The following is a 26936-nucleotide window of genomic DNA, read 5'->3' on the forward strand; positions in this document are numbered from 1 at the left end:
CAGTAATGAAGCATAACTCCACCAAAACAACACCCAAAGAAGACGCAGCTTCCTCCATGTGAGAAACAGGTGAAGTATCTCTGCTTTTACTCACCTTTTAAGGCCTGTTTTATGTAACTCTGTGGTTTAATGTGTTTCTTTTCAGCTCAGATAAAAGCCAAGTTTATATCAGAAGTGGTCAGTGTAAGCTAAGACCCAAACTATTGTTAAAATCTTGATAGAAGCTTTTCAATCGTTGGATGCAAGTGAAGTTCTTTCGGTTTAGAATGATTATATTTCATGTTTTAGGATGGTTAGGATGCGTCTGACATGTGAACGGATAATTTCACACATTTTAACTAATAGTGAAATAATTTGCTTAAGAAAACGCGAAATAAATTATACACGCTTTGCTGGATCAGACTTGTGGATGGATACCTGATACATGTGTGTTTTGAATACAGTTTCCAGATTAAGATGATTTATAGTTTGGGCAGAGGAAAAGTGAATAAATGTATAGCACAGAGGAGGGACAGGGAGTATATATGTTACTCGTTACAAAGGAAGGACAGTGAATACATGGGTACAAGGATACTGAGGTTAGAGCTGCCAGGAAAAACAAGGCCTAAGACCAAAGAGGAGAATATGTGGATGTAGTTCGAGAGGACATTAAAGGTGCACTATGTAGCTTTTCTTTTGGGTGGTCTGTCACATGCATGGTTGCCTCTATGAATATTATTGTGCTGTCTGGACTGCTCCACAGACATTAAATATAACTGTCTTACATTTACAAAATGTAAACATGTTTTTGTTTTGTTTTTTAACTGTGTGGGGATGAGATCGCCTGTCCACAGATCTGGCCTGATGGTGTAACCTTCTTGTTTCCTTGGAGATATCAGGCAGTCATCATGTAGTCAATCATTCATTAACCTTACAAAAAAAATTCAAAGGTTACATTGTGTAACTAGAATTGACAACATAGAAACATATAAATAGAAGCTATTGTGTGCAGGTGCTGTTTGCAGTGATGTTGCCGCTGAAGGAGAAGGACAAAGCTCTGGTTCAGAAGCTGCTGTCGTCTGGCTGTTGTCCTCGGTGTGTCCTGCGCTTCTGCTGCATCAACGTCCAGTCCCTTTACAAGAGACTGCCCCAGGTACAGGCTCCCATGTGCACAATAACTATTTAAAAAAAAATTACACTAACAAGAAAAATGCAGAGAACTTATACATAGTGGGGAAATGTCATTGTAGTAACTGCATGTACAAAATGACAACAACAATGTGATGAATACGAAACTATATATAACAAGACCTTTAAATACCAGTGTTAGGTAGGTAGATAGATAGAGAGATACATGGATACACAGATAGATAGATCAAACAGTTCCTTTAAAAGTTAACACATAAAAACAGTTAATGAGTTCAAAGTGCTCTTGTATTAGGTGAAATGTTAAATAGCAACAGGAGAATTTTAGAGTGCAAAGATTGGACTACACACATTTATGTTTTACCAACCTATAATTCACCATAGCATTAATCCCAAATACGAATCACTGTTCACTGTACCCTTTCTCTAAGACACTAACTTTGGTCCCCTGAACACGAGTGTGAACAAATGAATTGTTCTCACATACTGGATCAAAATCTAGCAAGGCAAATGTCATGAATCTGAGAGCGATATACCTCCACTTCTTCCATCAAGTATTCAGCACTCAGTAGATTTCAAAACAAAACATTTTACCTCCTTTTTATTCTGTAGGAACTACTTAAGGAGCTCAAAGAGTTCATTGGTGATGGTGAAAGCTCAACAGGAAAAACCATAGAGAATAAGAGCCTATCAGATGCAGGCACTGAACAGGAAGCAGATGAAGCCCCGCCCCCAAAGCGTTTCAAACCAGAGGAGACTGAACCAACGAGAGAAGAGGAGAGTCCCATATGTCCAGTATGTCTGGGGGTCTTACAGGAGCACTGCGACCAAACTCTGGCCTCAAAGGTACAAATCTACATACACTTACATAGTTACTTTGAATGTAATGACTCCTTCCATCCTCAGATAGCAGTAACTGGTTATCTAATGATCCTAATCAATTATATAGTATTTTTATAATAAATTTGGGCAACCACTGAGTAGCACCAGGGGGATTTCATACATCAGACCCTCTTTTTTATTTATAATTTTGACCATAAAATCCAAAAGCAGTAGTAAGTCTGTGAAAATCACACTTAATTGCTCATATTCATGGTAGGATTGTCACACGTATCGAAAATCAGATATCAATCCATACTAAAACTAATATCATACTAGATACTCATTTGAGCAAGTATTAATACAAAAAATTCACATTTGAAATGATTTTTTTCTTAATAGCTTTCAGATGATCTTGAGCTGCATCAGAACAAATATAAGACTACATAGACTAGTATACAGCACAGTTGTACTGTGACAACACTAATTCATGCAGAGTTCCAATATTAGCTGGGGCTATTGTGTATTCTGCCCAGAGACACTACAGACCCTCTATTTGTTTGATTTTCACAGGTGGCAGAAGCAATAAAAACAGAAAATTATGAATTTGACTCCTTGGTTTTGTCAGTGTCTCTTCCTGCTCAGCTCTGTGTTCGAGAGGTAAATACTTTTTATCATAAGAAAACCTAAATGGTCAAGAAATGGTCCACTTACTTGTTAATTTTTTTTGTCTTGCAGCATTCGTGTTGGCTTCATGTAAAGACTGAAGTGAGGTAGGTCTCACTATGGTGATGTAAATTGCCTGGTAAACGTATACATCTTCCATTTAATGAACTTTGTGTGTTTCTATTGCTCAAAAAAACTGAGATAGACTGATATATTGGTTGGAGGATCTTTCGGGCTTATATCTGCACTTTCTTGCCTATCAACCTTAAAAAATAATAGTTGATCAGATTTATATAGTGCATTTTGGACACTCAGATGCTTTACAGTGCATTGTTCATTCATTCACTTCACACTTAGTGGTGGTAAGCTACTATATAGCCACAGCTGCAGATTTGATCTCGTACCCAGGTACTAACTAGGCCCTGCCTTACTTAGCTTCTAAGATCTGTCAAGCTCAGGCTTTGACAAGCTGCTATGGCCACAAGTCTCCAGCAGAGGGCGATATTTTTTATGGCCAACCTGCTGCCTTAAAAATATACATAAAGCTTTACTTGAACACTTGTTTGTAGTAAATTTAAATTGCAGAATTTGGGGAACATATTGGGATCGACCATGAAAAACTCAATGTCTTCAAAAAATTAAAAATTAAACTTTTTTTTTTTTAAAAAGAGCATTGTGAGTGGGGTGGCCTGTCATGGAGAGGTAAAGTAAATGCCTAATTGTAGAACATTTTAGGCAGAGTAGTTGTATCATATTTAACTTCTGATTTTTGATCCATTTGAATGTGCAATTGCTGATTATAGTGGCTGTTTTTGTGAGATTTAAGTCCTCATTTTTGCTTTTTAATTATTTATTTATTTATTTTTCTATCAGAACAAAGAGTCTTGTATTGGGAAAAGACGATGTGATTCAGGTGAAAGAAGCGTTCAAGTGGGTCATGCAGAGTCTGGTCTCAAAGACACTAGGGGGTGCTATGGTGGTCTCAAAGGTACACAATATACAAGTGTAAAGGTAATAAAAACATTTATTAATTACATTCATCAATCTGTTTTTCAGAGTGCGTTTGAGGTCGGTGTAGAATTTGTTCATCCAGATACTGACAAAGACTGCCATTTTCTGTAAGTACTTTTACTTCACTAAACTATGTAGGTCCTATAATCTACACACTAATTTAAAATGAACATACATTATTTTAACCTGTAATTAAATAATTCAGCTAATTCAACTAGACTAGAATCTGTGTCTGTGTGTTTCATAAAATGATTGTGTATGTATTGTTAATGTTGAACTCCATTGCACTCTTATTTTCCAACTATAGTAAAATGAAAAGATTCAAAATGGCAGTCTTATTTTTTATGTATATTTTGTCTACAGAGCAACAACGTGCCCAGACTGCTTCAAACCAACAAAAAATAAAGAGGTAAAAAAAAAGAAAATCACATTTTGTGTCCTTGGGCAAGACACTTCAGCCTCTATTTCACCTCTATAAATCTATTATTGTAACTCTATAGAGGGTGTAGGCACAGACTGACACATTTCTGTCAGTCTACTGAATTGAAAGTGCGGCTGTAAAAATAATCAGTACTGGACTTGTGCTCTGTATTTAAATGCAATAAACGTGTGTTTTACAGTATTTTTTCTTTACGTCATTTTCTCTTTTGTTATGCTTTTTTCAGTCAGTCTTCACACGTATGGCTGTTGTCAAAGCCTTGGAGAAAATTTCTGACACCAATTTTTTGAAGTGAGTATTTCTGTATGTACACAGATCATATAAAAATACAAATTACTTTTCCTAAATATAAAAAAAAAATGTTTCCTCAGACACTACCCTTGCCCTCCCCCACGGCCCTCATCTAGCTGTGTGTCACGGGATGTGCAGTGTCTGCACACATCAGTCTTCATTGCAGGTTCATTTTTAAACCCCTCTAACCCTTTTTTTTTTTTTTAAGTTAGTAACCATTAGCTTGGTTCAATTTGTAGAAAAACATTGAGCTTTTACTATCTTATGGTATTGCAATTGGTATCAAATATCAGAAACTTTTCTTACTATCGGAATCGAGCTTGAAATTTTAGTATAATGACTGTTACATAATCAATTGTGAAAATGGTCTGCAAAAGTCATACACATAAGATTGAGGGATTTTTTTTCACAGTTTTAATGTTTGCAATTGCAATTGCAAAAAGCCTAAAATCAATGTGATTCTTGTGTTAGTTTAGCTGTTTGTTTAAACATTAATGCTCCTGAACATTTAAAATGTTAAAATTTGAATTGAATGTTTATTTTCAAATGTAAACCACTCATATAATTGTACCTGCTATAACCTGCTATGCCTGCTTTTCTCTCGTGATCCAGGCAGGTACAATAAGTTTTGCCGCACTTTACCACAGACACCGTGGCTCATCAACGGAGAGCGGAGGATGGAGTCTTCTGTGGAGGAGCTCATTGCTGGACCAATTCTGGAGACATTTAGAGCCACAGGTGAGGGAGGGGGAGGGAGAGAGGGGGGAGTGGCTGCTGTCAGTCACTATTTCAACTCAATTAAATCTGTAACTAACTAAGGCTGTAATTCTTCAGGTAGTAGTATGATGCAATGCACAGATTGTAATATCCTGTATGTAGTTAGTGTTGTTATACTAAATCTGCTAACCCTGTAGCCGGGTGATATGCTATAAGAAATGTATATAAAATGACCTTAACATAATTTTTCTGTAAAAAAAAAAAAAAAAAAAAGACTTTTGACAAGTACCAAAAAAAATGCTTTTTCATGCTTTTTCGACAGGGGTTGGCTGTAGACCTCTTGATTAAAATGACCTGATCACTAATGATTTATAAATGACTCAATAATTGCTCAGCCCTACAATAGATCTCTATAATGTTCTCAAATGCATGTATTAGTTTAACAGTTATATTTAGATTTTCTCTTAACTGTTTATTATCCTGGACATGTTAAATATGAACTGAAAAAAGTGCAGAACAGATCTAACTGTATTTCAACTTTGTGTTCTGCAGGTTTTAATTTTTCCTCATCTGGCAGAGAAGACGTGGATGTGAGAACACTTGGAAATGGTATACTTTTTTTTTTTTTTTTAACTGATGCTAAAAGTATTAGGAAGGTTGCCATTGGCTATTGTTTAAAACCAACAAAATGCAAGTAATGGAAAGGGAAACGGTAAGTAGTTGCTAAATACTTAAATGTAATAAAGCTTTTAGGTTAAATAATAAACAAGTTGATATCAATGGAATATAGTAATATAATGTTTAAATTGGATAGTTATTTTTAAAAAAGGCTTTGTTTTTATGTTACAGGACGTCCATTTGCGATGGAACTGATCAACCCTCACAAACCCAGGTTTAACAGGGACCAAATAAAAAAGATACAACAGGTTTATATCTATTGTTTGTTTCACTAACCTAATGTTATTAAGGATTAGGTATTAGGTGCTTTCAAAAATCATACAATATTAACTCTAAGCATTGAGTAAGTATGTTTAAATAATGTTTTTTCTTTAGAGGTAAAAAAAAAAAAGTGAATGAAGAAATAATTAAAATTACACAAATAAGAAGAATAAACATGAATGTTGAATTTTTTACTTTACTTTTATGTTATTGTTCTGTATAGTGATGTACTTATGTAGGTTATATGGCAGAAATCAACAGATTAATGCATGTTGTATGTATTGTTGTTTTTTTAGACCATAAATGATTCTTCTGACAAAATCCGTGTTCGAGATCTACAGATAGTATCCAGGTAAAGCAAAGCACTTTCACTTAATCATTTCAGTTTTGTAAATATATTTGGTCTGTTATTGAATAGAGATGCAATGGGTCGAATGAAGGAGGGAGAGGAAGAGAAGACTAAGTCATACCGAGCTCTTGTCTGGACTCAAAAACCCATTGAGAAAGAGGACATCATCTTTCTCAATGACATTAAGGTAAAGGTGGCCAATATATCTGTGAATAACTATTTAGCTTTTAGAGCCCTATAAGCAGAAGGTAGACAGTTAAAATCAAATGTTATGCTGTCACATTTTTCTTATTTTCTTATTTATTTGTAAAGAGACAACACATTAATGAACATTAAAAATGTAAATATGTAAAGATTATACCCATCGTTTATCATTTTTGATAATTTTGACAACCCTAGTTCAACTCCAGCCAGAGCATTGTAATATTATTGTAGTTGTGCCCTTAGGAAGATAACCAAGAGGAAGAAGAGAGGAGGAAAGTAGTAATGCCATCGTTTCATGACATTACTTTCTTTGCAGGAGCTGACCGTGGATCAGAAAACCCCTCTGCGAGTGCTCCATCGTCGTGCATTGGCCGTGAGACCCAGAGTGATCCACAGTATGAGCTCAGAGTACAAGGACCCACACCACTTCTATCTGGGGCTCAAGACACAGGCCGGCACGTATCCTCACCGGCTACAGATGCGTGTACTAAAATTGATTACACAAAATTGACTCTTGTGAACTCTTAGGCATGTTAGAATGTTGTTACCTCATCAAATACAGACATGGAGTTGTGTTTGTTCATTTACACATGTTTGAGTTGTGGCTAGGCCCAGTAATTAGAGATATTATATAAACAAATCTGCAAACTGACAGTTTAAAAATGCACTATATAACTTTTATTAACTGTTATTGCCTAGCTCTATATTGTTTCACTGTATGGCATCTAACTTATGCATCTCCATGAAGACAACTGGTTGACATTGTCAAACCAAGTTGCATGTCAGATCTGTGGAGAGGCGACCCCACTTACAGTAAGAATGTTTTTAAAGTTTTTGTTTTTTTTTAGCAATGAAATACTCTTATTGAGAAAATTCAAGATCGATATGTTTAATGCCATAAGGTGGAACATTCCAGGCAAAGCAATATATCACTTGTGATCGGCCCTCCAGCTCAATTTTAAACTACGTGAACCCAGCCTGTTCTGCAGTTTCCCTCTCCCTCTTGCATATCAATTTTTACCTTTTTAACTGCTTCTCTCTTCAGTAGCAGCAGATTCAGATATAACTTTAGTTTTTTTGCTGTCTCTTTGCAAGGTAATAATGCATTTCCTGTATAGACCATCCTGTAGTGATCATTTAACAATTCCTTAACTTCAGACCAGATACATAAAGGAATTTGTTCACGGAGATTTCGGTCGAACCAAACCAAACATGTGTCGACTGTTGCAGATGGAGACAGACATTTTAGAGCTGGATGTAGAGGTGAGAATCTATCTTTTATAGTTGTTTAGTCTTTATCATTATTTGTACACCTGATTCGGAATAATAATGCATTCATATAATCACAAATTATTTTACTTAGCTCAACCTTGCTCTACAATTTGGCATGGTTGGCTTGGTATTGCCACAGCTCTCCTGGTACACAAATGTGGCTGTCAATCTGTGCATACAGCCTCTCCCGCTTAGATCAATCACATTAGTACAATGATAGATTTTATTAAATTTTTATCCTAGTTTTTATGATTTGACCATGAGTTCAATATTTGTTACTAGGGCATAGACATGATAATATCTGTGTTTTTGTAAAATGCACTGAATGGTTCTTTTTCTCAGTCTGTAGATGTGGACTGGCCGCCTCCGATACCAGAATGAACCCCGACTTGAGCTGCGCTGAAATGGACAAATCAAACCTGACAGAAAACCAAATGCCAGACCAGGGTCGTAGAAGATACCTGGATGAGATGAGATGTTAATTTGGTCTTAATGAGAGCAAGAGAGCTTTGAGCCTTTGTACTGTGATCCTTAAGAGTATCAAGTCTACAAAAAGTATAGTATAAATTATATCATGGACTTTTCATTTGAACACTGAAATAAATCCTTATTTGTTCAGATTTCACTTTTAGTAAATGTTCAAAGTGGTTATTCACTCATTTGGCCTTATTTTCAAAATTCTCTGTATTCTGGTTCAAACATTCTTGTGTAAGTACGTATGACTGCTACAGACTGCTACAATTCTAAATCGTAAAATTAAGTTAAAAATCTTGCATAATTTTGGATTATTACCTCAGTCAGAAAATTGTTTTCTTTGTGTGTAAATTGTCCCTGCATTTTGCATTGAATTCTGTGTGTTGATGACATAGAGGGATTCCTTTTTTTCTTGAAATAGTGATAAATGTTTACCACAGGTCGGTCCCCCAAACAAGATATTAAAAAAAAAAAAGGTCTTCATATGCACTTTGGAACATTTGCAGGTATCAGCGATTCTTTAAGAAAAAGCCAAAGTGAATAGTCAAGACACCAAAACCCCTGAAATGTATTTCCTTTTAATTTAATTCAAAATAAATACTACCACGGCAATGCAAGTCCACTACTGGGTTCTTGCCCTAATGTTTTGGTAAGAAAACAAACAAGCAACGAACAAACAGACAATCCCCAAAAATAAAACAAAACAAAAAAGACTTAGTTAATGCATCCAACATCATCATCTTCATCCATTGACTTTCACTCAGGAGGTGCCATTTTAAAACGACATAGAGAAAACACTGTCTAGAAGATGACAAACTTAAACTATGGTACAAAAGTTATGGAATGGACCCGATGAACCAGCACTGCAAAAAATCAATATGGCCGCACTTTGCCGTTGTCTTTTTGTTATTTTTTCAAGTTCAAGGGTATAAAGTTTGTACGGCTTTCGCGGCATCGAAGGGGAGGGTAGGAAGGAACAACATTGTGATACAAAGTCCCCAAGTTATTCCCCAAAACATAAAATAAACGTGTACAATATCTGTCTCTCTCCTTTTTAACTTGTTATTTTCAGTCACGCACATAAACACGCCAGTCAAAGATGTCACAAAAAAACAAATGAACAGAACTAAAAGGCATTGCATATTTACATTGACAAGAAAATGGGGCGTTATAGGAATTTCCCACAGTCCTCGAACACATCGGCTCAGTTTTCTCAAGTCACATGATCAGCAATTCATTCATGTAATACTGACAATGGAACATCCCAGCTACTTAACTGATCATAATAATGGAAATAAAAGTGCTATTTATTTAAATATATTTTTTTTATATTTCAGGTTTGAACGTTTGAGCATCTAAGTGAGTTTTTTATTAGACGGTAGAGAAACAATTCAATAGCAGATAGTTCAGTCTACTACATTTACCAGCAAATTATACCATAATTGTATTTTTGCCCAATTGTAGTCTTTTTCTGCTTGTCTCCATGAAAATGTTATTTTTCCTGGAATGGTTCCATAATCTGCCATAAAATTCACCAATCCGCCACTAGGCTAAGTTAGAGGTCAGATCTGCAGAGTAAGAATGCATGTTTTCCAAGGTATCAGGTAATAAATACAGCTAAATAATAAATGCAAGATAGATTAGATTAATGCAGAACTGTAGAACATCTGAGGCCAAGTAATAACATCTCCAAAGAGACAAGCAGGTGGCAGACTCAAATAGAAAAGTTACATAGTGCATCTCTAACTAAAAAACACATTTGTTTTCTGCCATTTTCTCTACTGTCTATATTTGACTTTAAACATGAGACAATTGAATTCCCTTTAAGTGCTGAGATGCCAAAGTACGAGCTATGTGCTATGATGACAGCATACAGAGTTGGCCCCATGCGCCACTGAACAGTAACATTACAAACATACATTACACCACTGATCCCTGTGTGAACGGATTTCCACTAATTCCTACAGCCACAAGGAGAAAGAGGACAGTTTCATTTCTGTAGGCAGTGAAGAAAAAAAATAATTGTCACAAATTCTGCAAGAAATGTATGCTGTATGAAAGCCTGGAGGTATAATATGCACTGATGACATGCGAAAAGATACAGCTAAAGTATATGGAGCTAAGAGTTGTTGCTTATGTAGGGTAGATTAGCAGCCAATGTAAGCTTATAAGAAAAAAGTTGACAAGTTAAACATTTTAAGCTAGCAACTTATAGATTTGAGTAACACATTAGGCATGGGGCAATAAAAAGTCTCAAGGTGGGGGTAAAATAGTACGTGATAGTGTCTTAATATTCAGCATTCTCAGTACCAACTGTTAATTGAATACAGGAAGGTCTGTTTAGGCAGTGAATAAAGCTTTTACTCTCAATACATGTAAAAATACTTAAGTGTTTTCAGGATGCAATAAAATGTTGCTGGAGACGCCAATATGGAGAAATCTCACTTCAATATGGCTGACGTTTTGACCAACCACCAACTACAACGTTTAAAACATTTTTACATACAAATGTTTTTGTTTTCAGTGCATTTTGGGTTAAGATAATTTAGACCTCTTTACTAATTCCAAGTCCTCTTTTCCATTGAAACATAATACTGTCCCATGCCTAACTGTAGCTATAAATAGAGTATATTTTGGTAACTATAGAGACTAATGAAGAGGTAAAAGTTGTATGAAGCTGAGAAACTGTGGAAATATATTTTTGTGAATGAGGTTGTGCTCTGGATCCTGAGTGAACTGTGCAGTAACTGGCAGTTTAGTGTTATTGTTGTACACAAACAAACACATGTAACAGAGACATATATGGTCTAATTCAGCTTTCTTATAGGACTGTATCAAACGCCTCACAACTAGACGTTCGCCAGTTAGATTCCCAGATTCCCAGGCCTTTCTGTAATGAGCTCCACCATAAAGTAAGCCAATACACCAGCTAGGTATTCCTGACCCAATAGCCATTGAAGCATGGAATGTGTGTGTTAGAGCTACACAATTTTGGAAAATAATCTACTTCAGATTTTTCTGACAAGTATTGCAATTAGATTAAGTTCTATATACAAGTACAACTTTTAAAAGTATTATTATTTTAAGGTACACGTTGTAAACAACTCCTGGAAAACTAGTACAACATTTCAAATTCTATTATCCAAATAATTTCAGCGTTTGCAATTTCTAGACTTAACTTAAATTGCGATTAGATTAGATTGCAATATATTGTGCAGACCTAGTGTATAAATAAATGCAGTATTATTAACTATGACTTGTAGTGGCATTAGACTTCAATTGAGACACAATACAAGCCCATATAAAGCTGAACTAAACCATTAAAATAAAAGTTGTTCAAAAACACGACACGTCCACAATGAAGGGACTCCATCATTCACTTCTCCATCGACAGCAGACAGTGACCCATGACTAATTATTTTTCGTCATTTTTCATAATTTTCAGATTTTTCTTTCTTTTTTTCTTCTAGTTAATCAAGTGAACCACAAGCCATGCACTTACCCCCCAAAAAACATTCCCCCCGCCCCCAAAGTTATCACCCTGTTGGTATGATACACATCTGCACATGTAAGGCAACATTTTTGGTTTTTTGTTCCCTAAAAACGGCTCTTTCAAACCAAGTGCAAAAAGTCAAAAAGAACAACAAGAAAAAACAGGGGCAGAAAGATGGACTTAACTTAATACTGACAAAAATAAATAACAAAAACATTGCCTTCTGCTGTAATAGCGCGGAAAATGTAGGAGAGATATTTTTTAGTGTGGGGCTATCCCACTGTGCAAAAACCTCTTTAAAGTCCCTAAAAAGACTCTTCTCCGTCCACTGGAGAGGAGGAGGAGAAAAACAGCGGACACTGGTACTTTTCCTAAAATGGCTACGTGTTTTCCTCTGGAGCACAGGAGCAGGAGTCACTCACGACCGCTCGCAGAGTACGAGAACTGAGGGAAGTGAGGTCGCCGCTCGTTGTCCGCCGCGTCCATGCCATCCTCGTCATCTGAGAGAGGGAGAGAAGGAAAAGGCGGGAAAGAGAGGGAGGAAAGGAGGTACAGGTAGAGAAATGGAAAAAGAGAGGGAGACAGATGGAGACAGAGGGGAGAGAGGCGGAGAAAGAGGGAGAGGCAGAGAAAGAGAGATAGAGGGAAAGAGGCAGTGAAGGAGAACGAGGGAGGGAGTGAAGGAGAGGGCGGGAGGGCAAGAGAGAAAGGGAGGGATTGAAGGAGTGGGAGTGATAGAGATTGGAAGGGAAGGAGTGAAGGAAATGGAAGGAGAGAGCAGAAGAGAGGGGGAGGGAGAGAAATAGAAAAGAATGAGAGGGAAAGAGGAGAAAAAGGATAAAGAAAGGGAAGAGGGAGTAGAGAGAAAGACCGGGAAGGGAAAAAGAGAAAGAGGGTGGAGAGGCGAAGAGGGCAGTAGAGAGAGCGAGAGAGACAAAGCAACAGAAAGAGAGAGAAAAGGGAGAGGAGACAGGTTACCGTTACTATTTTGATGTATTGTTTAATAAATGACAGATGACACAATATTTTTGGGGGTCAATATTTAGTTTTTTTTTTTCTTTGTATTAGTGGGGAACATTTGTTATTTTTCTGTGTAGAGGGCTGGATAGAATAAATAACTTCTCTGACTAAAGCATTTCATTCTGCAATTCATTTATTTTTAATGTATGATTATATAAAATATATATATTTTGATCATCCATCGTTAGGGTTATTGTGTCTGTGGCATTAATTAGTCAGAGTATTATCATTTGTCATCTAGATTTTCTTTAGCAATGAATCACACTTAGAAATTTGTTATTGTGACAGGCCTAGCTGAAGAATTATCAGCTAAGTCTAAGTAGGAATAAATCGCTGGTAGCAGGAAAAAGCCAAAATAGTACCCTGGTTGATAGATCATTAATTTTCATTTAGTGGTTGGTAACTTTGCTCACATTTCTCTGGCGGGGTGATGGTGATGGTCTGTGCTGTGAACTCCTCGTCGAAGTAGCGTGTGTCCGTCTCCGAGGAAACCTGTGGCATGAAGGGCGGGACCAGCTGCAGACAGAAAGGTTAAAGGTCAATGACACGTTCACTGTACTCTGACAAAAGCAGGCTGATAGCTTTGTTTACATATTAGAATTTGATTATAGTAATTTCAGGGCAGGGGCCAATATAACTATGGGATAATCACTGTTTTGAAAGAAATATCCTTGTTATCTACAAATATTGAGTATTGTTTGTAATGGACTGGCTCCACAAACTTTCCATATTAATCTCAACTATTGCTACTTTCTGAAACTACTATCAAATGGGTGTGATTGACAGGTGGATAATCAATCGGGGGTCCATCCATAACGGAAAAAGTAAAAAGTAAAGGAAAGAGATATCAAAGGGAGCTGAAAAACACTGAGGATTTCTGCAGAATCAAGGAGCCAAGCACTGAACTCTAAAATCAAATTTATCCCAGCTCAGATTAACCGTTTTAAATGTTGGGTGACCAATGAACTCACTGAAAAAAATCTGATGGCACAATTACAATTGTCCGGGCTTGTGAGGTCACTGATATCAAAATTCAGTGTTGGAGCTTGATTTTGTTTTTATAACAACTCATTTTACAGATTTTTAAGAGTTTTCTTACTATAGACACTAAAACCTTTGGAAAATATTCAAAAAACAAATTATATATTATCCTCCTCTTTTGTGTACCTTCATGTTTAGGTGAGGTAATCATTTATGCAATCAGTGAACACAAGGTAGCCCTGATCCACAAATATCTCACTAAAGCATGAAAGTAACATTTTTTTCTTTTCTGTCACCTTTTTGTCGTAGACGTCCTGCCAGTCAATTGTGTTGAAGAAACTGTGTCTCATGATCTCCTTTGCATCGTCCGGTCCTCCGCCGAGTCTGCACCAAAAACAGAAATCAAACGTGAAACCAGAATATCCACGACAGAAATAGAAGAAAAGGTGAGTGTGTTTGTTTTATTTTTGGTCTGTGAGGTAATGGCAAAAACACCTCCACAAAGTGTTCTTTCTTGTTATGCTTTTTTCATAGAAACCTGATTATAAGCAGCTGTAATAGGTTGTGTTGACACTGTAAAATGCAATGATGTCATAATTTCAGATGAATAACTCAAACATATGATCCACAAGCCCTATTTTTTGTTAGAGATTGGCTCCACAAACTTAAATAATAGTCATGTGGCTTATTTTTACACCTTTAGGGTTGATTAATGACACCACCTTCTGAAGATAATGTTAAAAAAGGATGTTATTTTAATTTATTTCTTCTCATATAGACTACTTTTGTGCCAGTTGATGATAGGCTCATATATTACAGAGATACTAACCATAAACCAGGATACCAAATCTGCAATCGAACTATACCTTCAGACCACAGCATTTTGTGATGTCACATGACCCCAACCTATAGCAGTAGTGAAAGTATTTGTATGAATCATGTGGCAGTACCGTTTGTTGGGGTCCTTGATGAGCAGGCCGGACAGCAGAGACTTGGCGTCCGCAGACAGAGTGCGTGGAAACTTGATCTCCTCCATCAGAATGAGCTCAAATAGTTTCTCGTGGTCCTGGTTATAAAAGGGCAGCCTCCCACACATCATCTCATACGTGACTACGCCCAGACCCCACCAGTCCACTGCACGCCCATAGTCATTGTCCTCCAACACCTGAAAAAGACAACAACGCATTTATTTGTATAGCACTATATCCTTTATTTATAATTCCCTTAAACACAGAATAAAAAATAAAAAACACTATGTAACATTTTAGTTGGGGTTCTGTTGCCTGCTTGTTTCTATGGATATGCCATTGGTCCACTTGGAATGTTTCACAGTATGACATGAAACAGCTCTACTTTACCTTTATTCAATTACAAGTGGTTTTATAGCTCAAAAATAGAGAAAAACATGCTTTCTGACTGTGAGTGGAGTTGCTTCTCCACAGATCTGGCTTGTAACTTGGTCTGGTTTGTTTTCCATAATGATAAAAAAGGTTTCATAACATACTGTGAAACATTCCAGCCAAAGCAATAACCCTCCACCAAAAAGGTTACACAATACACCTTTAACGTAAGGTCTAGTACATGCACATTGGATTTCACAATAGTCAACATAATCATTCTGAAAAAGTTTTACCTCCGGTGCGAGGTACTCAGGCGTCCCACAGAAGGTCTTCATGGTGGCAGTGTCAGTGATTCCTTCTTTACACAAACCAAAATCTGTGATCTTTATGTGCCCATCTTTGTCCAGCATTAAGTTCTCCAGCTATAAACAATTCAAACAAACATTACCTTTCAAATAACAGTATGACATTTAAGAACAAAGACGGAAGTGTGCAGTTAGAAAGAATAATGAGAGCTTTATGAGAGCATTAAAGCATTAGTAAAGAATTATCGGAGCATTAGCAACGTAAGATTATGAAATGTTTAAAAAAAAAAAAACGTTACACAATTTAAGCTTTAATGTGGGTAGAGTAAAAATACATTTGGTCCACTTAGAATTATAAAAGTTTTATCTACATTCTGGGTGGAAATACTGAGCATTTACGGAGTTATATAAGTGCTCAGTATAACAATGGAAAAAGGAAATGAGGTTTTGCCATAGAAACCTAAAAAAAATGTTTAAATCTTGATAAAAAATGAATAGACTAGATTCAGGAACAAAATATGAATAACTGATAATTTCAACAAAAACATCAGATAGAACCCTTTAATTCTAATATAATAGTTGTTACTACTGTGGGCCTGACAGTGCAGTACCTTGAGGTCACGGTAGACGATTTTGGCCGAATGTAGGTAATCCAGAGCAGAGACGATCTCCGCTCCATAAAAACGAGTTCGGTCTTCAGAGAAAACTCTCTCCCGCGACAAATGGAAAAACAGCTGTAAAAAAGTTCAATAATTATCAGTAAATAAAATTATCACAAATGTACCAAAGACTTGTCTACATCAAAAATCACATTGCATTTTTGGATGTAACAGTCTTTAATTTGTCTCAGACTATTTAACTCTCACAAGATGTTAATGTTCTCAAAAATAAAAGACAATAATGTTTTAACTTAAATAAGACTGTAGTAGGTCAAATGTAAATAATAATAAAAGGCTGACCTCTCCTCCATTGACGTACTCCATGACAAAACAGAGACGGTCTTTTGTCTGGAACGAATACTTCAATGACTGAAACAGAGGAAATTTAATGGAGATGTGAAGGTATATTTATAATGAATACATTTTTTATTTATTTATTATGCTACTCACTGTAAGGAATGGATGCCTAGTGTTTTTTAGTACTCGACTTTCTGTGAGTGTGTGAGCCACTTCATCCTGACGAGGAGAAGAGACAATTTATTTAAGTAAAATTCAACTTGGATATATTGTACTTTTGGAGCTATCATATGTATCCATAAACCCCGGTAAGTACCTTTGCTATGATGACCTCCTTCTTGAGTATCTTCATGGCGTAGTATGTGCCGCTTGCCTTCTCTCTCACAAGAATCACTTTCCCAAACGTACCTTTCCCCAGCAGCTTCAGATAGTCAAAGTCGTTCATTGTCTGAAAAAAAGTGTAGTCTAAAGTCAAACTTTGGTAATCCTGAAAAGAGATCATCTCAGAGTTTTCAGTTTCACAGAGAGACCTAAAACCTGAGTCAGTCACCATGGTAACTGCTCCCGGAGGAGAGCTTTCATTGGACAGTTCACTTATCCATTCACAGAAGTGCAACAAAACAACAAAACAAGGTTTACTGATGAGGATTTAATTTGTGAATTTATTTTCAATTTTTTATACATTTTGATAAAATTTGTAATTTACAGCAATTTATGTTAACTTCTTTCATTAGTTTGGTCAAGTTTATCAATATCAAGTACAGTTTATGTTACTACACTCCAGATGCTCTCTATTATATTGGATATATTGTCATAGTTAGTTCAGTATGTGCAAAGTGATAATGTGTCAAAGTTTTAAATAGTATTTTATGATATACAAAAGTACGAAGTGTGAAAAAATAATAATGTGTTTTAATGCATCATACTAATTATCCATTAAATAATTACTTAACATCACACTTTTATCACTATTATCAAACCTGCATTTAACCTGTTCACAGTCACATGACAACTTGTCCCTCTAAGATGAGGCTGTGGCTTCTCTCTGCATCTAAGCTCAAAGCAAACAAACTGAGTGGTCCAACTTGACTCCAAAGCCAAAATGGGAAACTTCTGCCCTGTCTGACTATGACAACGCTGAGTCAGGAATTAAACTTAAAGTAAGTTGAGCTATCACAAACTACCGCTAAATGTATCTCAAAAATAAACTACTGAGTTTAACAACTTCCCAACACTTTATCACTGCCACTGTATTTAATGCAGTTTAGCAGTAGTTTCCTTGAATGTTTTGTACCTTCCTCTTGTAGTGGCTGATGGTTGTGTCCATCTCCTCTTCGTTCACGTTCTCGATCTGTGACGTGGGGCTGCACAGGATCCCTTCTTCTTCTTGTTTCGCCAAAGACTCCGCCACCATCGTGATCGCCTCTGCCCACTCATCCCTAAAAACACAGAAAAGAAACAAATGTTTTTTATTCAAGGTATTGAAGGTGAAGTTAGAAATATACATGATTAACATGTCTAATTAGCTTTGGATTCACCTCTTGCCCAACCCCATATATTACTGGGATTTCCAAAATCAGCCAGCCAGCCAGCCTGTACATCACAATATGAAACCTGGCATCATTTTGCTGCATCATTTCCCTGTTTATCTTATGTATTTGCTGCAGTGATTGTAGTCCGTGTGCTGAACAGAGGAGGTGATTTTTAGCTCTTTGGTAGTTTTTATTTAATCTCCCAAATGCACCAAATATGATCTGTTTTTTTTGCAAACCCCCCACATATTTCCCCCAAATATGTACAGATCCTAAATGTTTACAAATTGAGTTTGGAAAAGGGCTGGGTGATATGACAAAAAAGTAAATCGTACTGTGCAGATGTATACATGTGTTTGACTAATGAAATTTGTCTTACACTACAATAGGGCCACTTTTGTCTGTCGTCAGCTTCTTGGGCCAGTTTTGCGGATGTTATGAGCGTTTGTGTCAACAGGTAACAATATGACTCAGACATAAATGTGTTTGGGAACTGGCACCCACGCCTCACTTCCTGTCTTTATACGCTCCACAGACCGAGCTCAACCCGGGAACAGGGCTGCAGGTTTCCTTTGGGGGCTTTTACACAGATCCCACCAGGACAACTCAGTATGCATGGTGAATCTATTATTGATGCATTTAATATGAGGAAGGAAAACAACCTTGTAGTAGTAAATATGCCCTCAAGTTTCAAAGGAAGTATCATATTACATCAGTATTAAATTAAGGTACAATCATGACTTGATCAGGTGTAAACCAAATTCAAAACAGGAGCAAACAAGGACTTAAAGGTGCACTATGTAACTTGTCTGATGGAGGGTTCGCCACTTGCAGTCTCCATGGAGATGCTGTTGCTTTCGTTGGAATGTCCAACAGTACAGCAATAAACTTACCCATCTCCAGAAGACAAACAGGTGATGCTATCGGGCCAAGTTAGAGATCTGTGGAGAGGCACCCTTGCTCACAGTAAGATTGCATATTTTTAAAGCATTTTTTTAAAAGATGGATAGATATATAAGAATGGCAAAGCAATATGTATCTGGAGACAAGCCTCAAGCCCTCAAGCAGCGTTATGCAGTGCATCTTTAAATATGACTTCTACAATAAGATAAAGGAATCTATTACTGCTTACTTGATAGAGCACAATAGACCAATATGAACATTTGGAATTTAAGTACTATTTTATTTTGGTAATAAAATGTCTGAGCAAAATAGTTTTAGTGTGTACTGTATTCAACTCCTACAAAAGTATGGACTATTTTAATTATTCATTAGCAAGTTATTTCAGCTCTATACTCCCAGGTGAAGTTGTACTCGTGTTCCCTGTTTCAGTCATCTTTAAAGATGGCTTTAAAAAGAAACTCTCCTTTACCTTTTATGATGTTATAAATAGCCAGAGCTTGTTTTAGTATCAGATATTTTTAGCTGCAGACAGCTCTTGGACTTGTGTGTGTGAATGGAACGATGACCCACCTCTCGTCCGGAGTGTCCACGTGGAAAGTCCTTTCAATGACTGTGGTCCACTGCAGACAGCGAATTATAAACGTGTTGGGTTTGGGTCGCTCCGTCTTCATCAGCTGACATTCTGACAAAAGACAGAAAAAATACAATTATAAGTTAGGGATGGGACAATAAACAATAATATTGTTTATTGTGATAAGAAGGGTAGACAATCATTCGTAGCACATTTTATATAACCATGATAATCACTAACAAAGATAATTATTGTATTACCAGAATGTGTAGAAAAAAGCTACTTATCCTTTTCTTCTAGATCATTGTTGTTTTCAGTTATAACAAAGTACAATTCTTTAACAGTTGTTTAAATATACAACTTATTCATAATATGAAAAGTATAATCATCTCATTTATGAACAGTGAAAGGAGGAAGTAGTATTTACAGCTACTTAACTCTTTTTATAGTTCTCACAAACCCTTTTGCACATCATTAGTTTTCACATGAAGGATATTTGAAGCAGAGTGGACCCTTCAAGGACAGTCAATCAGCTCTCATCCCACAGAGACTCACATGGCTCTCTCTTATAAGTATGCAATAGGTAAAATATTTATTAAGAAGATGGAGACGGGATGTAGCACTCTGAATTCTGTCATTAAGTACCTCTTTCTTTTATTATAGACTTTGCATTCATTCAGTTATAGGGGTAACTGCCACTATTAGCATCGTGGAATTTCAAAGATATCTCAGCTTTTTCTCAGCCTATCATTTCTCCACTGCCTGGGCCATATGACAAAAAGATCTTGTATACCGGTAGTTCTATCCCAATTTCCAATTCAACCTTATTAAAACAAATAAAATGGCTTGCAATAGACTTTTTATCATTGTCATTTGTAATAAAAACAGCCCAATTTATGCCTCCAAAGTGTGAACTCTGCTCCAAAGCACATGCTTTACTCACAGTTAAAATTTGAATAATTGCATAGCCCTACATCAAGTTGACTGTAGATTGAAACATGTGAAATCATTACCAAAGTGAAACATTTGTCAGGTCATTTGAAAACACATGCTTTGAGTCTTACTTGCTACAGAAAAGTTGTTAAGTGGATACGCAAGGTCCGAGTCCTGCGGTTTATCTTTGTATCCGATGAAAGAGCCATCTGTCTTTAGCAGAAAATAACGCGGTCGCCAGTTCTTTATGTACTCTCCTGAAAGAAATATATAAACAATGCAGTTACTATCCACATTCAGAATTATAGCACATATATTGTACAGTGTTGCAACATACAGATTTTTTTATTATAGCAGGGAGACAATGGCTAATAAGTGGTCAGAATGTTGAGAAAGCAAAAATATAATTTGCAGCAAATTAATGGTAAAAATCCCACCTAAATGATTGGAAAAGAAACCATTCGAACCACTTGAAAAGGCCTTTACACTAGACTGCAACATATATCTAAACAGAATTTAAATCACTATTTAAATGAGTTAGAAATTGCAAATACTGCAGGCTATGAATGCAAACATATACAGTATTCTGCAAAATAAAAATATTACATATCAAACTTATAACCGAATAAAATCTGTGCTGCATGTACTGAAACTGGATTGGATACTTTTTAAATGTGCACTGTGAGAATCCTACATACCTATTATAGCAACCTTAGTCTTATATTAGCATTAATATTGTTATTACGTAGTAGTTATTGAATGCTTGTCTTCATCATATTATGCTGTGAAAATAAATATATAAAACAGGCCCAGTCTCACCTCTTTTCTGGACCCAGCCCTCCTTGACGACGTTTTGGTCGCTCATGGTGGCGTCTCCTCACCCTCTCGCCCTCTTCTCCCAGTGTGATGACTTTATCTGGGCCGCTTTCTGTTCAATTCTTACCCCGCCTCCACCAACCTGCTCCTGCTCTCACCTGAACTTAATAAATAAACCCTTCCACAATCACTTTCTGCTTCACTTCCTGGTTCCTCCTGTCCCCAACTTTCTCTCACCACCCAATATTCCCTCTTCTCCTGTTTTTGTTACTTCCTATACTTCCTTGGCTATTCACTTGTTTTAAACTTGGGCGCTGCTACCGTGAGTCAACCTGGAAGGAAGCAGAGAAAAGGCAGAGAAAAAAAAACACACACAAAGGAAGTTAGTTTCCCACCTTGAGCTTACACATTTCCTGTTTATGGACCAATCAGATGAAAGAATTATGACAGGTGGAGGTAGACTATAACACATGATGTATGATGTTGTTACAGTGGCATTCATCATTTTAGAAACTTAGAGCTTTCAAAACTAAGTACCAAAGATGACAGAGAAACAAACTGCACACCAGAACATCATGTCCAGAACATGTCCAAATGACCCAATTTCAAGTATAGAATTAATGATATGGGTTTGCAATATTTGTAAATTTTATTGACTGATGTAGTACAAGCCATGTAATTACTATATCAACGAATGTTGGGGAGGCCAATAGTTATTGTTTTTGTACCAGCAGGAATTTCGTTATTGTATTGGCACGATAAAGTAATTCCAATATTCTCATTTATCGCCTATATTTTCTTCAACAATATATCACAAAATGTATTATTGTGACAGGCCCTTTTTTTTTTTTTTAAACATCGAATCATTGTATTCATAATTGTATAGTATTAGTCAAGCACAGTCCAGCGATAAATGTGCCATTAAACTCATCATAAATTACTTAATAATAAAAATAGCAATAATTTTAAACATACAAGATCTGCACATCCTAAAGAAAAATGACAATTCAAATCAACTTACAATACTTGCAATGCATAATACATAAATAATAGCCTACAGGTAGAGTAAAGTAGTTGCAGACTGTTTGAACAGCACTCTACTAAAAAAATTTATCATCATAGCATTACTGTACTTCCATAATTACTGAATGAAAGATGCATTTTATTATTCCTCCTTCCTTGTGTAGACCAGCCGCACAGATATGGGACAATGTGGTTTTCATTTTGTTGACAGTAGAACAGTGACAGTTGTGGGTGCAATTATAATGTGCATATGATGTCCTCTGCACAGAAAAATATTGTGTCCCGACATGTTCTGAAATTTGTGGGTTTTCTGTATTAGTTTAGCAGTTCAGATTTCAGTCTTCTCTCAAATGATAATATTCCTCGAGATTTTTAACAATGTGCGCTTTGAAAAGAATCACATTTTTTAATCACAGTTGCAACATTAGAAATATATTAGTTTTTTCCCCTAAATAACCCAGCCCTAATACAATTGATAGTTGAATGTTGCAAAAGTCTTACAGTTACCAAAATTAATTTAATCTAGGCATACAGCATTCTAACTTCAATCCAAAGAATAGATGCTTATGCTATAGAAAACATGCATAGCCAGAAAAGGACTACTAGGCCTACCTGACAGTCTGCAACTCAGTGCTTGTTTATTAGTGCATAACCTAGACTTAAGCTACACAAAAATATAATAACCAACATTACAAGCAGTTAGCACATATTCTGCATTGTATTAGCGCATATTATCGTGCAGCGTACGTGTGCAGCTGGTGGAATGCCCTTAGTGATCGCCATCATCGGGACATAGCGTGCAAAACAAACGTGAGCCCCCAATGACAACAAAAACAATGGCTGACACCAGCGGAGGGGCTGTGTTTCAATAGCCGGCTGAGGGCGCAGGCCTCCGGTCAGAACGAACCCCAAAACCCCGGCGTCCAGCCTCTAGCTCCCCGCAGCAGCGACCACACAAACACTCCAAACAACAGCTTTTGTTTCAAGGACGTGTGGTGTCATTAATGGTTACATAACAACATCCGGCTTGGCGAGGAGCTTTATATTTCACTGGGGCAGACAAGGATGAATGTCTGGTTATTGTCCTGATTGATAGCGTTTTGAGGCAATGAATGTGCGTGCGTAAAGCAGGCTGGAGAGGCGAGGTCAGCGGGTAGCGGCGTCTGAGTGCACTGGTCCGGCCTGTAGACTGGAGGATGCGAGGGCTAGCCAGGGATGCTAGTAGTAGTGGGGGGTGGTGGTGATGCTAGGGATGCTACAGCTAATGTTAGCCGGTGTTGTGCCGAGTTAAGACTCCCCCTGAATCTGTGGACATTGGCCAAGACAGGATGAGCCAAACCTCTTTTACGCATAGTTACTGTTTTCACTGGGCAATTACTGATAGCGGCTAAACATTTAAAGTGCATTTCTTACTCTTAATTTACATAATGTGCACGGTTTTTAAAGAGCCATAATATGCCAAATAACAGAATAGCTAGGATGTTCCACCTTTTAGTTAATTTACTGTTGAGCAGAATTCAGAGCTAAAGGGGTACAGATGCATATGGTTTATAGAATACCACTTAATCTTATTTATTTATATATTTTATACATGTTATAAATGAGCACGTGAAGATTGTGCTTTTACGGCTGTTTTTGTTCAGAAAAGTATGAACCACTTTGCCTAACTTATAATGTAAAAAATGAAGCTGTTTAAAATCATGGCTTTTGGATCTTTAGACAATAATGGACAACTGTTTCATCTTGCTCTGTTTTGTGAGACAAAATGACCCCAAATTAAAAGTCTCCTTCCTGGCTTTACAAATAATTAACATGCATAGTTTACATTTCTGTGGGCATTCATTGATAGAGTTTCTTAATAATTACAACACTTTTCTGTCAGGAGGTAGACACAATGTAGGTACCATTTAAAAGCCAGTTGACTTAAAATATCAAAATAGATTAATTTGTAGAGTCTGTGAAATTACAAGTTTAATTGTGAAAATTCTATAAGCTAATTGCATGGTCCTCAGTATAAAGAGGAAACACAGCTCGTTGCTTTAAAAAAATATATACTGATTGGCAAATACTACTGCATGTTTTTGAATCTGTAAATATCAATATAATAAATAGGCCTTGATATATTAGGTCAATCAAGTTATTACTTTGGACCATTGTGCTCTTTCAAAATGAATGTGGTTGTTTAGTGAAATTTAAAAAAAATGTCTATACAGCAAACATTTAGCTGTGGTAGATTTAGATAAAGGATATATTTACTTCCCAAATCAATTGCATCTTTGTATGTTGATTGAGACAAAATTTCACTGGCGGTGCTGCTCATCAGTAAAAAAGGCAGTGTCCCCAGCTCACCCCTGTCTACAGAAGCACATGTTGTACCAATGTGCATTTCTACCTTGGAAACAAGCCATTTGCTCATCATTTTTAAACAAATTTAGAAGCAGACTGTTACAAAACAGTTTTAAAATTATTTTATTATTTTATAGTTTGTAAATTTTTATAATATATATATACAGACAGATGTTTGATCCACATGTATAATAGGCCTATTCCAATGAAATATCCTCAATGAGACTTGCTAGTTTAGCAAAACGTCAACCCATATGCCTAGTATACTATATGCCTAACATTATATTTCTGAATTACAGGTTATTTTAATATTTCACTGGTCCTAAAACCACCAACCATGTCAAATCACTACAAGAAAGCATGTGGTCTGTTGCATGCGTGATCCTTCAATTTTGTGAGCAAATTTGGATCTATCCATCTGAACCACAACCGTTCAAATATTGGTCAAAAGAGAAATCCCAGGATAATTCAATACTCAATAGGGTAACATTTTCTGTCTGGGGTGCTGAATTGGGCACAACACCGGCTCCGCATCCCTTGCAGCCTGGCGAATGACGAAGCAGGGGCTAACCGCAGCTAGCCGTCATGCTTACCCCTCTGTTCCACCCTCGAAACCCGCGTCCATCACGCCATCCTCGCCATAAAACTCCACTCACCCTTCTACCATCATGCTAAAACGTCTTGTTGTAATAAATTCACCTGGCGGGGTCGAAGAATGGTTGGGATGCCCCTCCTCCCTTTCCTCCTCTACGGGCTATGGCATCCGACCGTGCGTCAGTGGAGAAAGGCGCAGGGCAGCGAGGGATCCATGGTCGCCTTTCGCATCTCCAGGCCCCAGACAGCGGTGGTCCACTCCAAAAGGGTGTATTTCTCGGTAAAATATCCAAGCAAGACTGGAAGGAAGCGGGTGAGGGAGACAGAGGCTGAGGCGTTGGACTGACGCACCGCCGGGGACAGACAGACAGAGCGTCACGTTCACGGGGATGGATCCGACTGGGAGGACCCTGCTGCGTTCACGGGCTCCGAGAAAACAATGGAATTCAGCAATACCTTGGCTCAGAATGTACATTTTGGGCAGAATTGTGCAAAATAAAGCGCCTAATGTTATATGTGAGACTTCTCGAGATAATCTCAATCACGTTTGCATTTAACCAAAAATACCATATTATGTAAAAAAATATTTGAAACACAGAATTTAGGGTCAAGGCAGGGAATTCAAAATTGGAGCCCAAATTTGTCTGTGGAACAATTTCTCGGTCCTTCGGCTCTCGACTCAATTGGCCCTGATTCCCACGATGAGGAGCAAACTATAGAAGCTGTGTTCTCTTTGAAAACAATACAATTTTATTAATTAAATCACATATTTATTTTTTACAATCTAGCCAATCAATCAGTGAAAATGTTAGCCAAAAAAAAATTACCAGAACTCCCAAAGCTCCTAAAATATATAGACTTTTTTTTAATCAATCTCAAACTTTAATTAATGGAGAGTTGTATATAATATATACATAACATGGCAGCTTAGTCTGAAACTGTATCTTAAATGATCCAGTCTACTATCATCACCTTCAATGTATTTAGTTTGTCTCTGTCTTCTTCTGACACATTATTTTGCTTTGGACCCCAGGAGACAAGAGCAGTGTCCACTTTCAAGGCTCCAATGACCACAGTGTCCGATTACTGTGTCCTGGATTCAAGCACCTGGCCGGCAACAGGTAAGCAGCACTAACCTAAAACAAACCCAGAATTGATCAAAAATATATGAAGATAAGGCATAATATGTGGACCAAGCTGAAGCACATATAGTTGATTCAAATCTGGAGGCAAAATGAGTCACACATTTAGTATTTTATTGTGTTGCAGACAGTGATGGCGGGATCAGGGGTTGCTCTTCGACTTCATGAGTTCAAAGAATTTCTGCATTGTGAGCACCTCGACCGACAAAACAGGTCAAATCAAACAGAAAAAAGCTACGAAATCAAGTTATTACTTTTGGTATCCAAAGAATTTTATCATCATTGTTGTTTATCTTACAGTTACTTAGAGCAGTGTTTCTGAAACTGTGGTATGTGTGTGTGCATACTTCTGGTGGTACCTCTGCAGTTTGTGTATTTGTTACCTGACACATATTATTTTTGTCCTCTCTTGGGTTTATCATTATCTATTGTTTGGTCTCTTTGTTGACCTGGTTCAACCCTAATTTTGACCTAATATAGTCTGGGTCTGGATCTGGTGGTATTCAGAAAGCCAAATATTATTCTCTTAGTTGGTATTTGGTAGAGATTGACAGCTATGTTGGTTTTTTTTGGTTTGTTTTGTTTTTTGGCCGATGCAATACTGATTGTGTAGTATCCAAAATACAATGGCCAATATTTTTGGCAGACACGGTATGTAGGCCTGATTTTGGTCAT

At 36.9% G+C, this 26936-nt stretch overlaps 2 protein-coding genes across 3 annotated transcripts; one reads left to right on the top strand and one right to left on the bottom strand.

Annotated features, from left to right (window-relative positions):
- Nucleotides 1-9346, top strand: pus10 (pseudouridine synthase 10). Of its 2 annotated transcripts, none has more exons than XM_020920164.2 (18): nucleotides 1-69; nucleotides 992-1132; nucleotides 1738-1971; nucleotides 2518-2604; nucleotides 2683-2717; nucleotides 3484-3598; nucleotides 3667-3728; nucleotides 3985-4030; nucleotides 4287-4351; nucleotides 4432-4517; nucleotides 4964-5089; nucleotides 5621-5677; nucleotides 5918-5994; nucleotides 6304-6359; nucleotides 6426-6543; nucleotides 6877-7019; nucleotides 7724-7823; nucleotides 8175-9346. In XM_020920164.2, exons 2-18 carry the CDS (start codon nucleotides 1007-1009, stop codon nucleotides 8211-8213), a joined length of 1572 nt encoding a protein of 523 aa, XP_020775823.1. In that variant the 5' UTR covers nucleotides 1-69; nucleotides 992-1006; the 3' UTR covers nucleotides 8214-9346. The 2 variants fall into 2 exon arrangements, with proteins under 2 accessions (XP_020775823.1, XP_055013882.1); XM_055157907.1 differs by lacking the exon at nucleotides 1-69 and adding an exon at nucleotides 76-889.
- akt3b (v-akt murine thymoma viral oncogene homolog 3b) lies at nucleotides 8869-25604 on the bottom strand. The gene is made up of 14 exons (XM_020920121.2): nucleotides 25225-25604; nucleotides 21160-21488; nucleotides 20472-20597; nucleotides 19407-19518; nucleotides 17696-17840; nucleotides 16718-16849; nucleotides 16555-16620; nucleotides 16405-16473; nucleotides 16057-16179; nucleotides 15434-15562; nucleotides 14751-14965; nucleotides 14097-14184; nucleotides 13233-13335; nucleotides 8869-12299 (listed from the first exon to the last, which is right to left on the bottom strand). Exons 2-14 carry the CDS (start codon nucleotides 21203-21205, stop codon nucleotides 12214-12216), a joined length of 1440 nt encoding a protein of 479 aa, XP_020775780.1. The 5' UTR covers nucleotides 21206-21488; nucleotides 25225-25604; the 3' UTR covers nucleotides 8869-12213.
- Between the last annotated feature and the right edge of the window lie 1332 nt (nucleotides 25605-26936).

This window comes from Boleophthalmus pectinirostris, unplaced genomic scaffold, assembly GCF_026225935.1.
Source record: "Boleophthalmus pectinirostris isolate CB_2022bp ecotype Guang Dong unplaced genomic scaffold, ASM2622593v1 HiC_scaffold_22, whole genome shotgun sequence".
In the NCBI taxonomy this organism is placed as follows: Eukaryota; Metazoa; Chordata; class Actinopteri; order Gobiiformes; family Gobiidae; genus Boleophthalmus; species Boleophthalmus pectinirostris.

Bases quoted from the DNA above. Each gene is read 5' to 3' on its own strand.
- pus10 (XM_020920164.2), top strand. From the start codon at position 1,007: ATGTTGCCGCTGAAGGAGAAGGACAAAGCTCTGGTTCAGAAGCTGCTG. The intron at 4,352-4,431 runs GTGAGTATTTCT...ATGTTTCCTCAG, and splicing joins TCTGACACCAATTTTTTGAA to ACACTACCCTTGCCCTCCCC. The intron at 7,824-8,174 runs GTGAGAATCTAT...TCTTTTTCTCAG, and splicing joins TTTTAGAGCTGGATGTAGAG to TCTGTAGATGTGGACTGGCC.
- akt3b (XM_020920121.2), bottom strand. From the start codon at position 21,205: ATGAGCGACCAAAACGTCGTCAAGGAGGGCTGGGTCCAGAAAAGAG. The intron at 16,474-16,554 runs GTGAGTAGCATA...CCTCTGTTTCAG, and splicing joins CTAGGCATCCATTCCTTACA to TCATTGAAGTATTCGTTCCA. The intron at 15,563-16,056 runs GTACTGCACTGT...AATTGTTTATAG, and splicing joins TCGTCTACCGTGACCTCAAG to CTGGAGAACTTAATGCTGGA.